The 18,112-nt window shown below is 41.7% G+C and overlaps 1 protein-coding gene across 23 annotated transcripts in view; it reads right to left on the bottom strand.

Annotated features, from left to right (window-relative positions):
• The window catches only part of TASOR2 (transcription activation suppressor family member 2), a 79,014-nt gene that overhangs the window by 1,046 nt on the left and 59,856 nt on the right, over positions 1–18,112 (bottom strand). For 20 of the 23 annotated variants that reach the window (XM_077945674.1, XM_077945677.1, XM_028825942.2 and 17 more), the window contains 6 exons: positions 12,855–16,712; positions 5,943–6,068; positions 4,998–5,151; positions 3,681–3,786; positions 1,258–1,439; positions 35–149 (listed from right to left, as the gene is read on the bottom strand). In XM_077945674.1, the coding sequence (XP_077801800.1) occupies positions 35–149; positions 1,258–1,439; positions 3,681–3,786; positions 4,998–5,151; positions 5,943–6,068; positions 12,855–16,712 (4,541 nt within the window). Of the gene's footprint in view, positions 1–30; positions 150–1,257; positions 1,440–3,680; positions 3,787–4,997; positions 5,152–5,942; positions 6,069–12,854; positions 16,713–18,112 lie in introns of those variants that run through there. The other 3 variants (XM_015146387.3, XM_028825946.2, XM_077945680.1) reach the window with 1 other exon arrangement.

The raw sequence follows: 18,112 nt of genomic DNA, 5'->3' as shown, positions 1-18,112 counted from the left end.
CACATGGGAAAGTTACATTAAAAAGTGTTCTTACCAATAGCTAGTCCTAAATGGAGCTGCTACTTTTTCTATGTTTTCTATAAAGTTATTTACATCTGTAACAAGGATTCCACTATTTTCAAAGACTTCTCTGGGGATAGTAGGCTTGTCTGTAAAAACAACAACAACAAAACAAAACACAAAACTTTTGGTTAATTAATGCATTTTTACATTGCAGGACCTGGTTTTTTTATTTAAAAAAATCTGTGGAACTTCCTCGTGTGGCAGGTAGGGGGAGAAAAGGTGTTGGGTTCCAAGCTAAGAAAAGATTTGAAGCTTTGGGAATAGATGCCTCCATCAGGGGTGGTGGGGAAAATACTGAAGAAAATCTCTGAAAAATGATAATTATGGTTCTTTACGTAAATTTTTCTGAACACTTTTTTTTTTTTTTTTTTAAGATAGGGTCTTGTTCTGCCGCCCAGGCTAGAGTGCAGTGGTGTGATGATGGCTCACTGTAGCCTGTAGTCTTGACCTCCCAGGCTCGAGCAATCCTTCTGCCTTAACCCCCTGAGTAGCTGGGGCCATAGGCACACATCACCACACCTCCCAATTTTTGTAGAGATGAGGTCTCGCTAAGTTGCCCAAGCTGGCCTCAAATTCCTGGGCTCAGTGATCCACCTGCCTCGGCCTCCCAAAGTGCTGGCATTACAGGTGTGAGCCATTGTGCCTGGCTGCCCCACAAATTTTTTAAGAGCAACCTCCACCTCTGGGGTTCAAGCCATTCTCCTGCCTCAGCCTCCCAAGCACCTGGGACTACTGGCATGAACCACCACACCCGGCTAATTTTTATATTTTTAGTAGAGATGGGGTTTCACCATGTTGGCTAGGCTGGTCTCTTACTCCTGACCTCAAGTGATCCACCTGCCTCCCAAAGTGCTGGGATTACAGGTGTGAGCCACTGGCGCCCAGCCCCAGTATTTATTTAAAAAATAATACAGGTATAACTATTTACACTGTATTGAGTATTGTAAGTAATCTAGAGCTGATTAACATATATAGGAGGATTGTGGAGTTAACCTGTAAATACTACATTTTATATAAGGGCTTCAGCATCAGCAGATTTGGGTGATTCTGGTATCCATGGGATGCCAAGCCATTTAAATACCTGATACTATTCGTCAGGTATCTAAATGGTCAGGTATCTAAATGGCTCAACTTGGACATTCCTAGAGCTGACCAATTTTGGCATTAACTGAGTAAAATGGGCCTGTGAATTACCTGTTAGGAAGACAGCAAACCTGGCTTCAATATGCTGAATTTGCAGGTTTAGCAAACATTTCAAAATTTCTGCTTTTGTTGATGATCGAGAGTCACACTGGTGATAATGAAGCAATTCAATGATATTTGCACTCTGAAATGACTTCAACATTATGTTCTTTTTATGTGCAGTTGAATCCACTCTGAAAGATACATAGGCATATTAAAATATTCATTTTCAGTTTTATTCTTAGGACTTTTTCTTGCCTTCAGTTTAACCATTCAAACTTATGAGATCCTCTGCCTTTCTTCTTGATGTTCTTTTTCATGACACACTTTGGTTGCCTCAAAACATACAACTGTACCTACTCCTTTTGTAAATGTGGATTTTCAACATAGGCCTCATTCTATGACCAATCAAGCCATGTGGCTTGGCAAGCCTTTCATGAATTTCGAGTGGGCCTTATTGCATTGTATATTTGTAGAGCAATGCACATGTATGCTTCTCATACCTTGCGGGCTAATCACCAACTTCATTAAAATTAGGTAGCAGCCAGAATTTTCTTGGTTTCTTGCCTCCCTGAAAATTCTGTCACTACTAGGAAAATGTGTTAATTCAGTATGTTTAAATTTTTAACATCTCTGTCTCTGCTTTTGACTCCATCTCTCTAGTCTTCATCACTTACGTTCTCAACGCTTGTTGAAAACCCAAATCACACCCATTCCCATAACTCTAGTGATAATCATTCTTAACATCATGAACCAATTTCCTTTCACTTTCTCCTGTATACATTTTTTATGACATCATACTGAACATAGTTATATGACACCAACTTTTATGCCATCTTTCTTTCTATGAATAGAAACTTTTTACTTGCTTCTATTGTTTAAGTTTTGGGTGGGCAATATTTTGTATAAAGTTTAAAATATTTAATTGTAGTCTGCATATCTCCCTCCTAGAGATGGAACTGAGGTTGATTTTGCAATAAGAATTCTGGGTAAATTCCACAAAAGGTCAAAGGATATGAAGAGTTTTCTGATGAGTTCTCAATAATACATCATGCCTGTTACATAATGCCAGAGTGGTATAATTTGAAGAGCACACTGCAGTGCCAACAGCAGTGAGTACGCTCACGTACCACAAAATGATGTTTCAGTCAATGACAGACCACATATACAATGGGGGTCCCATAAAATTATAACACTGTAATTTACTGAACCGTTTTTGTGTTTAGACACACAAATACCACCATTGAATTAAATCTGCCTACAGTATTCGGTACAGTCACATGTACAGGTCTGCAGTCTAGGAGTAGGCTCTACCATGTAAGTTTGTGTAGGTACACTCTATGTCTGCACATAGACAAAATCGTCTAATGACATTTCTCAGGCTGTATCCCCGTCGTTAAGTGACATGACTCTCTCTACCCAAAGCCCTAGAAGTGCTAGATTAATTTATGCTTATTATTATAGGTGTGCTGTGGTATGTCAGAACCTTAAATGTGATCTACTTACCAAAGTTGACGTTTTTCCCCTAAAGTGCTGGTTACTGAAGTCCACTGTGAACTGGTCATACCCTTGACCTGCTGAAGCCTTTGCACCCTCCTTTCCTGCCAAGGAAACCTGTGCTCCTTCTCTCCTTCGCTAGCTCCACTCCAAGAGAAAAGCTTTCTGAGATTCTGTTCCTTAAAGGTCACATGCAGCTAACAGTCGTTTCATCTTTCTGGGATTGAAACCCAGCTTCAAAACTTAGTACTTGCTTCACCTTGGTCATTTGTGTTATCTACTCTGCTTCAATTCTGCATTATGAAAGCAATGATTTGCTATCTAGCTCCTGGGATGAAGTCTGAATGAGATCATGGATGCACCTAACAGTGCCTGCAATCTTCATTTCACAAGGACTTGTCAGGTCTGCTTTTCCAATTGGTCCTGCTTGTGAGAATGTGGAGGAATCTCTCAGCCCCAGCTCTCTTCAGCCAAGGATTTTTTTCTTTTACAAATTATAGCTTTAGATTTAGTAAAGTTTGTACATTTATAAGCCTCTTATTTTAGGGTACAATTGAATTAAGGATATATTATGGTCTTAATTTTTCCATTCTCCTTAAAACGGTGGTAACTTGTAAGTATCCAAAAAAGCATTAATGGTACAAGTTCCATATATTTTTTACAGTTTGTAGTAGTAGGGCTTAAATACAATATGGACATTTCATGACTGCTAAGTTTGACTCCCTTACTTCTGTTAGTCTAGATAAACACATGCCTCATACTGTTGGCTACGGTCACAGCACATAGCTTCCTTCATTGAATACAGAGCCAGCAGCCCTCATGCTCTTTATTGATGAAGGCCATTCCACTGCAGCACTACGCTGGAGCCCATGGAACATGAGGTGTTTCTCCCCTTCCCCAGCGGGGCAGGAGGAACCATACACACAGCAAGTCCTTACCTTTCATCTTCTTTTAGCTTTTTATTTTCCCTGTAGTGAAGCAACCACTTCCATTTTCCATTTCCATTTAGTTTTTCCAGGATTTTGATAATTTCCTTCAGTTGAACTACAAAACAGAATAAACTCAGCAAGAGAAGATGACAACTTTAAGGTTACTTTTGGCTCATGCCAAGCCCAGTGATTATTTGTAAAACAAGAAAAAGACTAAGACTACACACCATCACTGGCGCTTATGTGGTTGGGCAGCATTCTGCTCTCACAAGCCCCTCAGCCTGGTCCCACCTGCTCACACTATGGTGGGAGGTAACTGTGTAGACACGAACACAGTGGAGTTGTCACCAGCAACTAGAGTTCTGTGTACAAATTGTGTGACAGAAGAGAAGCAGGAGGCCCAGTTGCAGTAGAGAAATGGGAGGCAAAAGTTTCTAAATATAGAATCTTTTTTTTTTTTTTTTTGAGACAGGATTTCAGCTGTCACCCAGGCTGAAGTGTGGTGGCACGATCTCAGCTTACTACAGCCTCAACCTCCTGGGCTCAAGTAATCCTCCATCCTTAGCCTCCTTAGCTGGGACTACAGACACACACCACCACACCACAGCTGGCTAGTATTTTTATTTTTTTGTAGAGATGGGATCTCACTGTGTTGCCCAGGCTGATCTTGAACTCCTGAGCTCAAGGGATACTCCTGCCTCGGCCTCCCAAGGTGTTGGGATTACAGACGTGTGCCTACAAATATTTAAAATCCCAATTTCTGTGTAGAAGTCACGCTGGTTAAGGTACATGCTGCCTTTGATCTAGAAGTGGTATCACTTCCAATGCGATCAGAGTCGAGGCAGGTTCACAGGTTTTAGCATAAAAGTGCCCTGAGAGAAGTAAAGTATGAGTTTTCAAGTAGATGATTAAATAAGCTGACTTAGTAGCCATTTTTTAGATTTTTGTGACATCAAGATGGTAGGGGTGATGACATCAGAAATGGAGAAGGTTGATTTTAAGCAAAAAATTTAATATAGAGTTGCTCTGACTTGGCAAGTGAAGGGACTAAATATAATAAAATCCTGATTTTAGCTGCACTACTGAGAGGGAGGGAACTCAGAAGCAAGTGTGGTGGTAACAATCAGTTAACAGAGGTTAAAAGCATTGCTATAAGAGAATTACTGTATGAAAATAGCACAGCAGACAGCAGAAATTATGCCCTCAGTAGGGGGCAACTGATATTCTTTAGAGCTGATCATTTGTTTTGGATGAAACAGTATTTAGGTCACTGGGTGAGAAGCTGATCTGACTTCAAAGAAACAGGAAAAGAAAATAAAGACCAACCTAATGTTACGGCTTCTAATATCTTGTCATCTGTTATCACAAAGCCTCCTGCACGAAACAGTTCTTGGTAGGTGTGATCAAGAACATCTCCAGGGCTGTCTACTCCAGCAAAGATGACACTGGGGAAATGCTTCAGCTTCAGCAAAGAAGGAATCTGCATGACACGAAAAGGACCCCCGTGAATAGAGGCTCACTGGGCATATTTTCTTAGACACTCCCTTGCTTTTTTATCCAAGAGAGTCAAGGTTCAGGAGCAGCTGAAAATATTTTAACCTGGATTACCGACTGGTCATTCTGCCCTGCATGAGGCATATTAACTGAGCTCATCATCACCAGGGGCTGCAAACTCATCAAAATTAGTTCATTAAAAAAAGGTCTCAAACTACCAAAGGTTGGAAATAATACATCATGAGGGAAGAGAGCACATCTGAGGTTGTAGGCACTGAAAAGGAACCAGTCAGGTCACCTCACTTCACCTCCTTCGTCGCCAGCTCCCCTCGGTGCCAGCACTGATGGCTGCCTGCTGACAACGGCAGGTTGATGCACCCAGCCTTTGTCCACAGTTGGGTCTTCCTGAGACAAGCAATGACTTTGATTCAACTAGCTGGTAAATATAATGGTTCAGAAAATTTCCAAAAGGTCTTTTAAGGCAAGATTTCTTATTGTTAGACATCAAGTGATGCAGATTTATATTTTGGATGAAAAAATGTAGCAATCTCACACCTAAGTCTCCTTTAGTTAATATGTTTTTTTTTAAAACTATCTGCCCTACAAATAACTTGGTAATATTGCAGTATTCTGTGATACACTATCTTCCCACTTAAAGGCCCAACATGTCTGTTAGCTTCTCTTCTACACAAAAAAAAGAGTGATGAGTCTGATCATTACAGAACAACTTATGTGCCTGGAATACATTTCTTTGTAAAAAAGGTATTTCCAACCTACCTGATGCAAATGTGATGATATATCTTCATTTCTGATGATGATGATTAATGTATCATCCTCTCTGTGGAAAGCTTGACAGAAGTGCTGAGGTTCAATTTCTGTATGGCCTCCTTTCCTCAGAAGGTTCTGAAAGATTTACAAATAGCCATTACTAAAAAAAGGATACTTCCACAGAACTACCTGTATCGTTTATTAAAATAATGAAAAGCATTACAGCCTAACAAGGCAACCAGAAATGACATTTGTCTTATTACTAAATAAGCACCTTTTACATGTAAAATAAATGACTCGGGTTTTGTTAACAACCGGATTTAGAAGTTGATTTCAAAGGTAAAGTATCAAAGGCTGATTTTATTTTAGAACATCGGAATAATCTACATAAATGAGTTTAATCTTCAAGGTATCAGCTACCTTGAGAATACCAGATATATACTTTAAAAATGCTACCTCTAGTTAAAACATTTCTAGAGTTTAAAAAACAATACCCATAATACCCATGTATTTCTTCACCATTAATGGGGACTGATTTTGGAGTCAACAGTCCCTTGGATCTACGTCTTAGTATAAGATAGGTGATGCTGTTTAAACAGCATGCAACTGTACGGTGCCACTGCAGTGCAGTCCAGTACAATAAACACACAGAATGGCTCCCAAATAATCCTGGCTGGGAGGGTAAGTTCGTGTTAATGGAGTAAATTCTGTAACCCTACCCTCCCTTTGACTATTTTTTTTTTTTTTTTCTTTTTGAGACATAGTCTCACTCTGTCACCCAGGCTGCAGTAAAGTGAAACAAACATAGCTCATTGCAGCTTTGACCTCCTGGGCTCAAGCAATCCACCTACCTCAGCCTCCCTGGTAGCTAGGGCTACAGGTGCACACCACTGGGCCTGGCTTTTTTTTTTTTTTTTTGCTAGAAATGGAGGTCTGTGTTGCTCAGGCTGGCCTCAAGCGGTGTTGCCCAAAGCTGGCCTCAAGCAGTCCTCTTACCTCAGTCTCCCAAAGTGCTAGGATTCCAGGCATGAACTGCTGCACCTGGCCTTGACATTGACTACCTGGCTGAAGGATTCTGGGTTTCTGTTATTCCTAGAAGACTGTCTGACCATCATTTATTTCCTTCATAAAAGTGAAGTGTTACTTTCATCTGTTTCCCTTGGATCTTTTTTTTTTTGAGATGTTGTCTCACTCTGTCACCCAGGCTGGAGTGCAGTGGTGAGATCTCGGCTCACTGCAACCTCCGCCTCCTGGGTTCAAGTGATTCACCTCCCTAAGCCTCCCAAGTAGCTGGGATTACAGGTGCCCACCACCATGCCTGGCTTATTTTTGTCATTTTTAGTAGAGAAGGGGTTTCACCATGTTGGCCAGGCTGGTCTCGAACTCCTGACTTCAAGTGCCTTGGCCTCCCAAAGTGCTGGGATTACAAGTGTGAGCCACTGTGCAGCTCCCTTGGATCTTTAAACAACTCAAATTTTGGCTTTTTCAATTCATTCAAAATATATGGTATGACTTTCAAAAAAATTATGAGATTTAACGAAGAGCTTACTAAAATAAGCATAAATCTCTAGTCTTCATTTATTTGACTAACAAATTATGTGAATGAATACATTTTCATCAAATCCTGTGGTGGTCTGAGTTATTCTGTCACACCCTCAGATTTCAACAGTAAGGAAGGGTCTTTCAGACATGCTCTAGTGGGCCTAACATCCCATTACTAATTAATGCTTCAAGATTCTCCAGGACAAAAGGATTATCCAAGATACGTTTCTGAGCTTTTAAAAACATTTTGGGCCAGGCCTGGTGGCTCATGCCTGCAATCCCTGCACTTTGGGATGCCAAGGTGGGAGGACTGCTTGAGGCCAGGAGTTCAAGACCAGCCTGGGCAACATAATAGTGACACTCCACCTCTATTAAATTAAAAAATTTACATATAAAATAACATTTTGCTCTTTATAGTACATTACTCTCAAGTTTATTTTGGAATGTGTCCACTTTCTCAGTTGACAAGTAGTTTTACCTTTGCACATTTATTTTCTGTTGTAAACAGTGATACCACGTGATAAAATATTATGAATCTAGAAGTACTCCTGCTATGGAGTTTGAGACCAGCCTGGCCAACATGGTGAAACCCCATCTCTTCTAAAAATACAAAAATTAGCCGGGCGTGGTGGCATGCGCCTGCAATCCCAGCTATTTGGGAGGCTGAGGCAGGAGAATCGCTTGAAACCAGAAGGCAGAGGCTGCAGTGAGCCGAGATCACACCACTGTACTCCAGCCTGGTCAACAAGAGCAAAACTTCGTCTCAGAAAAAAACAAACAAACAAAAAAATTCCTGCTATGAATAAAACTTTAGCATTGCTATATTCTCTTCTTCATGAAAATTGTATCACTTCATCTGGAAAGGAAGTGAGAACTAAGATTACTGCTCTGTTGTGGAGTCTCGCTCTGTCGGGCAGGCTGGAGCACAGTGGCTTACTACAACCTCTACATCTTGGGTTCAAGTGATTCTCCTGCCTTAGCCTCCTGAGTACCACAAGCACACACTGCCACACCCGGCTAATTTTTGTATTTTTAGTAGAGACAGGGTTTCACTATGTTGGCCAGGCTGGTCTCCAACTCCTGACCTCAGGTGATCCACCTGCCTCAGCTTCCCAAAGTGCTGGGATTACAGGCGTGAGTCACTGCACCCTCTGTTGCTTTTTGAGAAGATGGAAGCTAAAAGAAACCAAGTATTTTGCTCACTGTGCCAAAACATGTACGTGACCATGATGCTAACTTGGTTGATTCTAGAGTCACTCTAGCTCATGTCAGGGTATAGGATGTATAATTAATCAAATAAAATTAACCTTAATTCAAGGTAAAATAAAAAAACTAAACTGATTTCCAGATTGCTTTTGGAGGCTGAGGGCCTACAGAAAGACTGAGAGTGAAGACCATTCAGTATCTTTTCAACTACAGTGCTGCTTACCGAAATGGCAAGGAACTTGGAGCAAAGATAACAGAGGGAATATAAGCAACCATTCATTAAGAACCTTGGCAAACAGGCCAGGTTTGGTGGCTCACGCCTGTAATCCCAGCACTCTGGGAGGCCGAGGTAGGCAGATCACGAGGTCAGGAGATAGAGACCACGGTGAAACCCCGTCTCTACTAAAAAATACAAAAAATTAGCTGGGCATGGTGGCGGGTGCCTGTAGTCCCAGCTGCTCAGTAGGCTGAGGCAGGAGAATGGTGTGAATGTGGGAGGTGGAGCTTGCAGTGAGCTGAGATCGCGCCACTGCACTCCAGCCTGGGTGACAGAGCGAGACTCCGTTTCAAAACAAAACAAAACAAAACAAAACAAAAAACAAAAAAACCTTGGCAAACAAAAGGATCCTCGGCCGGGGAAAAATACAATTAGGTTAAAGAGCAGATTCCACACATTTGAAAAAAACCATTTACAGTAATATTTAGTTGACTCAAAATACGAGCCATCTTGCAGAAGAACAGTGTTGCTGACTCTAGCAACAATGGAGTTTCACGTTAAGGCAGTGACTATCATTTTTCCAATCTGTTCTCCATCTGCTAAGATATAGCTCTAAAATGCAAATATGATGCTACTTGTTTAAAAGATCTTTTACAACGAATCACAACCAGTTTTTAAAGATTTGTAAAAATCCCTACTCCTGCTTCACTTGAAAAAAAAAACCTTTAAAAAGATTTTTTAGAAAACTTTATCTCTGGTAGTCTAGTGGTTAGTGGGAAAAAACCCAACAGAACCTTTCCAGTGGCTCCCAGCGACCTCAGGATGAAGTCTAAATGGCTCAGTGTGACTCAAGGCCCTGCCACTGCCACATGAGGCATGAGGCTGTTCTCTCCCACAGCCCAGCCCGAGCCTCTGGCTGACATGGCTCATTCGCTCTGACCAGCCCTCCAGCACCAGGAGGCTGTTCCCTGTGGTGTGTTTGCCAGCTACACACCTCCATATGAGAAAAGCTAGGCAGACCAAGAAATCTTTATGCAGCTCTGTGGTTTGGGCAGTGGCCTCTGTACTCCAGATCAGAAGTGGTCTTGTGACCCTGCACCCAGGGACACTGTAACAATGAGGGACACATGTCCCTCATTACTAAGTAACTCGTTACTCAGTAATCCAGCGCCCATGGACTCGCCATGTGGCAATCGGGAGTTAGCACAGGAAATCAGCAGAAGTGATGTAAGTGAAATCTAAGACAGACCTAGCGGGCATGTGGAACCGACGTACGGCATGTCCAGTTCTGCACATGGCCTGCAGACCCCTTATGCTCTGCTTCTTGTGCTGCAGCACTTCCTGAGGAAAGACCTCCCCGACCAGGCCAACCACCCTCAATGCGTCCTCGTGGCACCTGCGTCACATTTACGATCACTTTCATTTTACATTTATTTGTGTGACTCTCTTAAAGAATCAGTGTTTTCCTGTCCCATTAGACTGTAAGAATCATGCCAAAAAAGCAACATCCCCCCCGCCCCACCTGGACACGCTGGGGCTCTGGGGTAGATACTAAACAGGACTGCTGGCATCTGAATGGAGCTTTCTGCTGCAAGGGTCGGGGAGGGCAGCTGGCCCCTCAGGTCAGGGAGTTTGGGGAGGTCAGGGTTAGTGCCTCAGTGAGGGGTCTCATTATACCTGGGGTTGGAAGGAGGATCGGGGAGGGGGACTTGGGAGGGATAATAAGTCAAAACACTGAGGATAAACAGTCAACCTCAAAGAAGGGAGCTCCACACATGGAGAAGGCTAGCACAAACCTGGCAGTACTGGACTAGAATTGGGGATGAGTGTGAACTCCTCTGTTTTTGCTTTTTATATGTAAATAGAGATGTAGATATATGTATGTACATATGTACATTTATTGGCTTTATGTGCTGAGAGGACCTAGAAGCAAAGACACCAAGTGGCACTGAGTTCATTCCCCCAGTGCCTAGATGGTGATCCTAAATGCCACTCCTCACTAAAGAGTCACAGCTCCTTGGAGAAATGCTTGACTTCAAAGTAAGGGAAAGGAAAATACAAGATAAGCCTGGAACATTATGTTACACCCCAAAGTAAAGAAGTGCCCAAAGAATTATGGCGAATTGTCAAAAGGACACAGAAGCCAACTTAAAGGGACTCCCACTGGCTGGGTCTGGGACAATCTAAGTATTAAAATAATGAAGAAATAGATGATAACCCTTTAAGTAAAACAAAATGTGCCATGGCCCATAGTGATACAGATAAGCGAATGAATAGATAAATGGAAAATAAGGGAAAGCTCTATTCTACAGCAGAATGCCAACTAAGAAATGCAGAAGGAATCTGATGGAATTTCAGTATCACTATTTGGCAATCATCATAGTAATAACTGATTCAGATAAGAATCACCAGCTGATGTTAAATCTAGTGGATAAAAGTCTGATAAAGAATAGGATTTTATACAGTCTCAAGTATCTTCCAACTTATTACTAAGTTCAACATAACTTTACATTGGAGAAACCTGGTAGAAATCATCTTAACCAAGTGAAAAGGTTAATATACCAGTAAGGGGATCAATCCATTGGTGCCTCCTGATACAATGAATGCACTGAGAAGAGCAGCACATGATATCTGAGTATTCTCACCTAAAATGCCTAAGTCATGGAGAAACAACACATGAACACAAATGGAAGGAAATTCTACCAAATAACTGGCCTACAATCTTCAAAACTGTTAAGGTCATAAAAGATAAGGAATAATAGAGGAACTCTTGCAGACTAAAGACATGACAATTCTAGACACCTATGATCCTGGACCTAGATGAGGTTAGTGGAGATGGTCACATTAATTAATATTATATTAACTTCCTGATGTACAGGGTTGTTCGGTGGTTAAAAAGATGAATATCTTTGAACTTAGGTAATATACATTTAAGTATCAAGAGGTAATGGGACACTGTGTGTGCAACACATTTGCAAATGGTTCAGAAATGTTAACATTGGGGTATCTCGGTAAAGGGTACTATTTCTGCAACCTTTATGTAAATTTGAAATTAAAAACAATAAATTTTTTAAAATGTTGTCTATACCCAAAATAGAAGAGAAATAAATTCTGGAAGGATAAAACAATGAAGTTAATGGTGAATCAAGACAGGTTCTGGCCGGGCGCGGTGGCTCACGCCTGTAATCCCAGCACTTTGGGAGGCCGAGGCGGGCGGATCACAAGGTCAGGAGATCGAGACCACGGTGAAACCCCGTCTCTACTAAAAATACAAAAAATTAGCCGGGCGCGGTTGTGGGCGTCTGTAGTCCCAGCTACTTGGGAGGCTGAGGCAGGAGAATGGCGTGAACCCGGGAGGCGGAGCTTGCAGTGAGCCGAGATCGCGCCACTGCACTCCAGCCTGGGCGACAGAGCGAGACTCCGTCTCAAAACAAAAAACAAAAACCAAAAAAGACAGGTTCTGGCTCCGCCCATGCCAGAATTTCACCATGGTTCCATTACTTAAATTTAAGGACTATATTACTCCATGTACTCACCATAACATCAGTTATCCTAACATTTAAATTAAAAGAAAAATACATCCAAAACCAGAAGAGGTCCTACTTGACAATCTACACTAATGGAGGAACACAGGTAATAACACTTTTCGAAAAATCTGTATTTTAACATTGGAATGTGTTTGTATTTACATTTGAAGTACGGGCATGTGTACACTGGTAACTTTTTGTGAAAAAAAGTCACTGCCCTAATTCTGGAACATAATACTAATTTTCAAATATAGTACAAATGGCAGATCCTGCAGGAAAACATTTAGTAGGCTGATAAAGACTAAGCTATGAAATTTAAATCCTATGTCATACCATGATTTCTTTTTGATGGCTAATACGCTAAATTTATTATTTCTAAAACTAAAATTAGCAATTAAAATAGTATGTAAGACATGACTGGCACTTTACCTTTGTTCTTACAAAGAATGATTTGTCTTCTGTTTCGACAAGGTAGAACAGGAAGGTACTTTTACAAGCCTCTTTCACAACACTTCTTAGTTTGATGTGCAAATTGGTGCACAAGTCTATGATTATGTCTTCAAAGGAGATTGACCGTCCTGGGAAAGGCAGATACATCACTTGAGCAGTGGCTTCTCCAGAAGCATCATTTAGCTCTTTGTCTTGGAAAACGACTTGGTTGCTATTCTTCATCACCTTGTTGAATTCGGCATACTCATTGAGAATAAGTGAGATATCATTCCGAGATTCCTTCAAAGTGCTGTTGTATTTCAGTTTGTTAAGGTGGAATGAAACAGTCTGATTTCTTTGAGAATTTGTAAGATCTCTATTATGACTACATCTCTCTCTCCAAGAGGAAGAGTTGTCCAGATTGCTGGCTGTGTAGCCTCTCCTGGGCTGCCCCTGTGGTCTGGGATCTGACTCCACAACTGTTACCAGAAGGGGGCTTCTGCTCCTAGGTGCAGGATGCAGAATTGAGGCCTCAGATATTTTTGTCAAAGGGAAAGCACCAATGGAGATCTGGGTCGGTAACTCCTTTGGAAAGACATTGGCGGAGGAGGCAGAATGCTGAGAATCCCCATTCTTTATGGTCTGTTTTAGCTTATGTGCAAAACGCAGATACTCCAGGTCCAAAGTGTTCTGGGTGAGGTCGTCTGCCACCTGCCAAGTGCTTGTCCAGGAGCTGGGCAGGTCACAGTTTGCAGTGAAACTCGGGTGCCTCCTCAGGCTGTGTGAAGTTCTCATGGTGTCTTTGAGCTCTTTTGTTACAGAGAAGTTGGCGTAAGTCCTGAGGATCCCGTGGAGATCTCGGATTTGGACGTAAGGTGGCACACACTTCTCTTCTTTCTTTACCCTAGTGGTCCAGTGCCCGGGAGGGAGGCTCATCTCCATGCCTGGAACCTGGCTAGAGCAGCCCCAGTCCCCTTGGTTGTTGTGGAAGTTCAACGATGACTCACAGCCATCTGTGGGAACATCTTCTTTTTTCCTGGTGTAACTACCTCTTAGAGTACAAGAATCCTCCAAATCGCATTTGGCATTTCTACAATCACCAAGCAGGTCTAGATCAGAATCTCCAGAGAGCAGTTCATAGTGCATGTCGGAATTCCCACTGACCTCTGCATCTCTGCCTAGGGTTTCAGAACCAGCCTGAGCCCTGAGCCCCTCCCCACTGTTCTCAATTTCTATGTGCTCTGTGGATATTCCACAAACAGAAGTATCAAAGGATTCTGAAACAAAGGAGGCCAAAGGCTCTTTACTGAGATTTTCCCTGGTGTCTGCTGTATTTTGGTAGGGACTAGCACAAAGGGAGGAAACCCCAACATTCAACAGCTCCTTTGTTTCACATGTTGACACATCTTGCAGCGTGTGGATGGCTTTGCGTTCGCCTTTTAGAGAAGATTTGGTGTTGGACTGAGGGCCAACAGTGCCTAGACCTGTGATTTCTTTATGTAACTCAGCTTCAGTTTCACCATTCTTAAGCAAACTGGCCATCCTGACTGCTGGTATTTCCTGTGCTTGAAATGCCGGCTCTGCATTTATTGGTCTTACATAATGGGTTAATGTGGCACTGTCTGAGGAAGAACAAAGTGTGGGGACCACTGAGCACATGCATCCCTGTGTAGAATAAGCTCCATCAACTGAGGCAGTTGTCAAGGACTTCACCTGTAGATAAACGCCTTCATCTGTTTTCAAATCACTGGTAAGGAGATTGTTCTGACTGCTTTTAGGGCTAGTCTGCTGTTTTACTATACCACTTGGTACGGCTGTGGAAACTAATGTGTCAGACAAAGCCATATTTTCAGTAACATTTCTGGGACTAAATGGAGGTTCACTGGACTCCAAGACAAGATGTTTTAAGTCCAAATTTCTGTTTTCTACTCTAATTGGCTGCAATGGATTTCCTGATTTTACCAGTTTTTCAGGAGAAGGACCGAAGTCACCTGTGTATTCGGCAGCTGAGGCAGGCTGGTTTAACTCCCTACCATAGCACTGCGCCTTTCCTGAGAAAGATAAACCCTCATCATGCTCACTTGAGACAATTTCCTCAGTTACTTTACCAGGAAGGGTTGGTCTACCTGTTCTTCCTGGATGATCAGTTAATATTAGAGGCATTTCAGCAGAGACCTGCATTTGTTGTACCTGGGTAAAGTTATCTTGCCCCACTGGATGGGTAGGACCAACAAAAAAATTTTCTTTTTCTGTTATGCCTAAGTCTTCTGACACACGCTGGGAGATTCGGTTGCTCTTCTCACACTGTGTACCATGAAGTTTTAAAATGCATGGAGTCACAGCCTGATATGGTCGTGTCTCTTTAACTGGTACTGGAGGTTCAGGACTAGAAGCTGGTGATACTTCCTCAATTACAGAATCAAAGGGAAAATCAGAGGTCACATTAATTTCCTCTGCAATCTCAAGTGTGCAATTTTCTTTAGAAAGTATTACAGTAACTGGTTGTAAATTATCCCCCTTTCTCTCCTTATTTTCTACTGGTTCTTCTGACACTGTGGGATATACTGACACACTGTCAGCAGAATTCACTTCTCTGCTTTCTGTGACAGCCACCTCTTCTGGTTCACCTATTTCCTTGGCTACATCTTGAAGTTCTAAATTTGAAAATGGGGCCTCTTCAAATTGCTCTATTTCACCAGCTGGCATTTCTTCTCTGGGACTTGTAGGTGGTGATATTGTTAGAGCTAAGTCAATGTCAGAATCTTCCTCTGATAACTCTAGGCTGACCTCTCTACTCACAGACAGCCTTCTTTGTTTGATAAATACTGAATCAAACTCTTCAAAATTCATATTTTCAGTGTTTGGACCATTCTTATCATTCTTCCTCAGTTCTAAAGAGTCACCTGATGTGTGGCATCCTGATGAAATGCAGTTAAGTGAACAATGCTTTCCCAAGGCAGTAGAGGCTGATGATGAGTCCACTTCAACCTGTGTCGGTTCTACAAGCCCTTCTGAAGACAGGCTGAGGAGACTCTGAGTCTGCGAAAGGAAATTCTGAGTGCACCTCACTTCTTCACTCGGTAATAGATAACTAGAACTTTTAACTAATGATAATGCCTCCATTACCATTGCTTTATCAGACGGTAATGAGACTGGAAGAGGCATCTCTTTCTGTAATGAACACACTTCTTTATCAAGCGTCTCTCTACCTACTGAGGAGGCACAAAGGTACTTAGAGCCTTTCTGTCCTGCAACTACTAGAGAGGAAATGTCCCTCAGGCCTTGTGTTTGTGCCTTTTCCGAGGTGGATACAGGATGTCTAAGGCTTGCAGCAGGTGATACTTGCTTAATCAACTCCTTATTAAAGGTTGTAGGTTCATCAGCTGTATTTACAGCTTCTGTCTGTAATGGTACATGTGTATTTTTTTCAAATATGAGAGTAACTGGTTCTGGATTAATCATTGCACACTCCATATTATCATCCTTTCTTTCCAAGGAAGGGTGACATTCATTGTTTATGGGGCTGCCATGTTGGATAAGGTCCTGTAAAGTACCTGTTTTTGTTTGCATTGCTGCATCAGGAACATCCACTTTGTTTTCAAGGGTGCTACACACAGAGCTCTGACATATCACTGGCTGACTACCAGTCCCATCATAAGTCCTGGTGAATGTGGTTTGAGTAACAGTGCCACTGTAAGAAGCCACTCTTGTGCTATCCAGTGGCTGAACAATTTCTTCTTCATTAGGAACAGAGGGTCCATTAGTTCGTGTACTTCCAACACCAGAAAGCGCAAGATTAGAAGTCTCCAGTTTATCTAATGATTCTTGTTTAGCTTCTTCCCCCATTACCTGAAATGGCTAAAGTAAAAAAACAAAAAAAATCAGTCACATAAAATGTTTTTTATACAATTATATGTACATGTGAAGCACAGAAAAGATAAAAATTAATTTTAGTTTGTGAATGTTCTTTTGAATTTTCTAGCTGAAAATATCGCAGGGTACAAATCAAGCAAATCCCTCTTTTAAAGGCAGGCTTAAAATACCCCCAATGGGATTTGTTTTCTTTAAAACCATACACAGAGGAGAACTCCAAAACTTTCTAAACTTTGAAGCTTTTTTCTCTTTTTAAATGAGCTTTTTGGAAGAAAAATAGCTAGACTACTGACAATTTAAGACTTTAAATGCAGCCTGTTTGCTACTTAGCACCACTTAATCCAGAAGTATAGCACTAGAGAAAAAGCATTCAATTTTGTTTTTAATAAATTAGATTATTTTTATTTTTATTTTTTTTAAGACAGGGTCTTGCTTTATCACCCAGGCTGGAGTACAGTGGAGTGATCTCGGCTCACTGCAACCTCTGCCTCCCGGGTTCAAGTGACTCTCTGCCTCAGCCTCCTGAGTAGCTGGGATTACAGGTGCATGCCATCATACCCAGCTAATTTTTGTATTTTCAGTAGAGATGAGGTTTAGCCATGTTGGCCAGGCTGGACTCAAACTCCTGACCTCAAGTGATCCACCCACCTCAGTCTCCCAAAGTGCTGGGTTACAGGTGTGAGCCACCGTGCCCAGCCTAAAAGATAATTTTTAAAAAGCAAAGAATAACATTTTTAACATCCGTTTTCAATTAGACCATAAGTACACTATCATCTGAAACTTTCCCATGAGGCAACACAGTAAATTAATCACTATCCCCTGTACTCAGAATACATTGATTCTAGTAAATAAAGGCCCCTCATCCCTTAGCTATCTTTTTTTGCATAAAACTGGGGATACTTTCTTTCTCATCTTAATACCTCCTATTGTACAGGGCAATTGAAAACTTATCAATGTGGTTTGCATTCATAAACTGAACTAAAAGGAGCTGATTTAAACAGTAGCAAGCAGGATTTAGGTTAAACATTAGCAGAGCTATCATCTCAGGACAGTTCTGATAACCTCATAAACAGGTTGGTGTTTGTTTTTTTGTTTTATTTAAAGCCTCAAGCATGGTCTTGTCCAGCATATGATAAAATGAACTGATGATACAACTGATCATACCTCTGCAATGCTGGAAACACCATGCTTATAAACTGCCTGCCACGTCTTGAAGCGTACATGTTGGAAATCAGGAACTGTGTTCAAAATCTCTTGTTAAAAACATTTCTGTCTTAGGTAGGGCATGGCCTCTCACACCTGTAATCTCAGAACTTTGGCAGGCTGTGGCAGGCGGGTCACTTTAGGCCAGAAGTTCAAGACCAGCCTGGCCAACATGGTGAAGC

The sequence above is a fragment of the Macaca mulatta genome, chromosome 9 (assembly GCF_049350105.2).
Source record: "Macaca mulatta isolate MMU2019108-1 chromosome 9, T2T-MMU8v2.0, whole genome shotgun sequence".
Taxonomy (NCBI): domain Eukaryota; kingdom Metazoa; phylum Chordata; class Mammalia; order Primates; family Cercopithecidae; genus Macaca; species Macaca mulatta.
The sequence above is the reverse complement of the archived record's forward strand: the minus strand, read 5'-3'. Positions and strand labels throughout refer to the sequence as shown.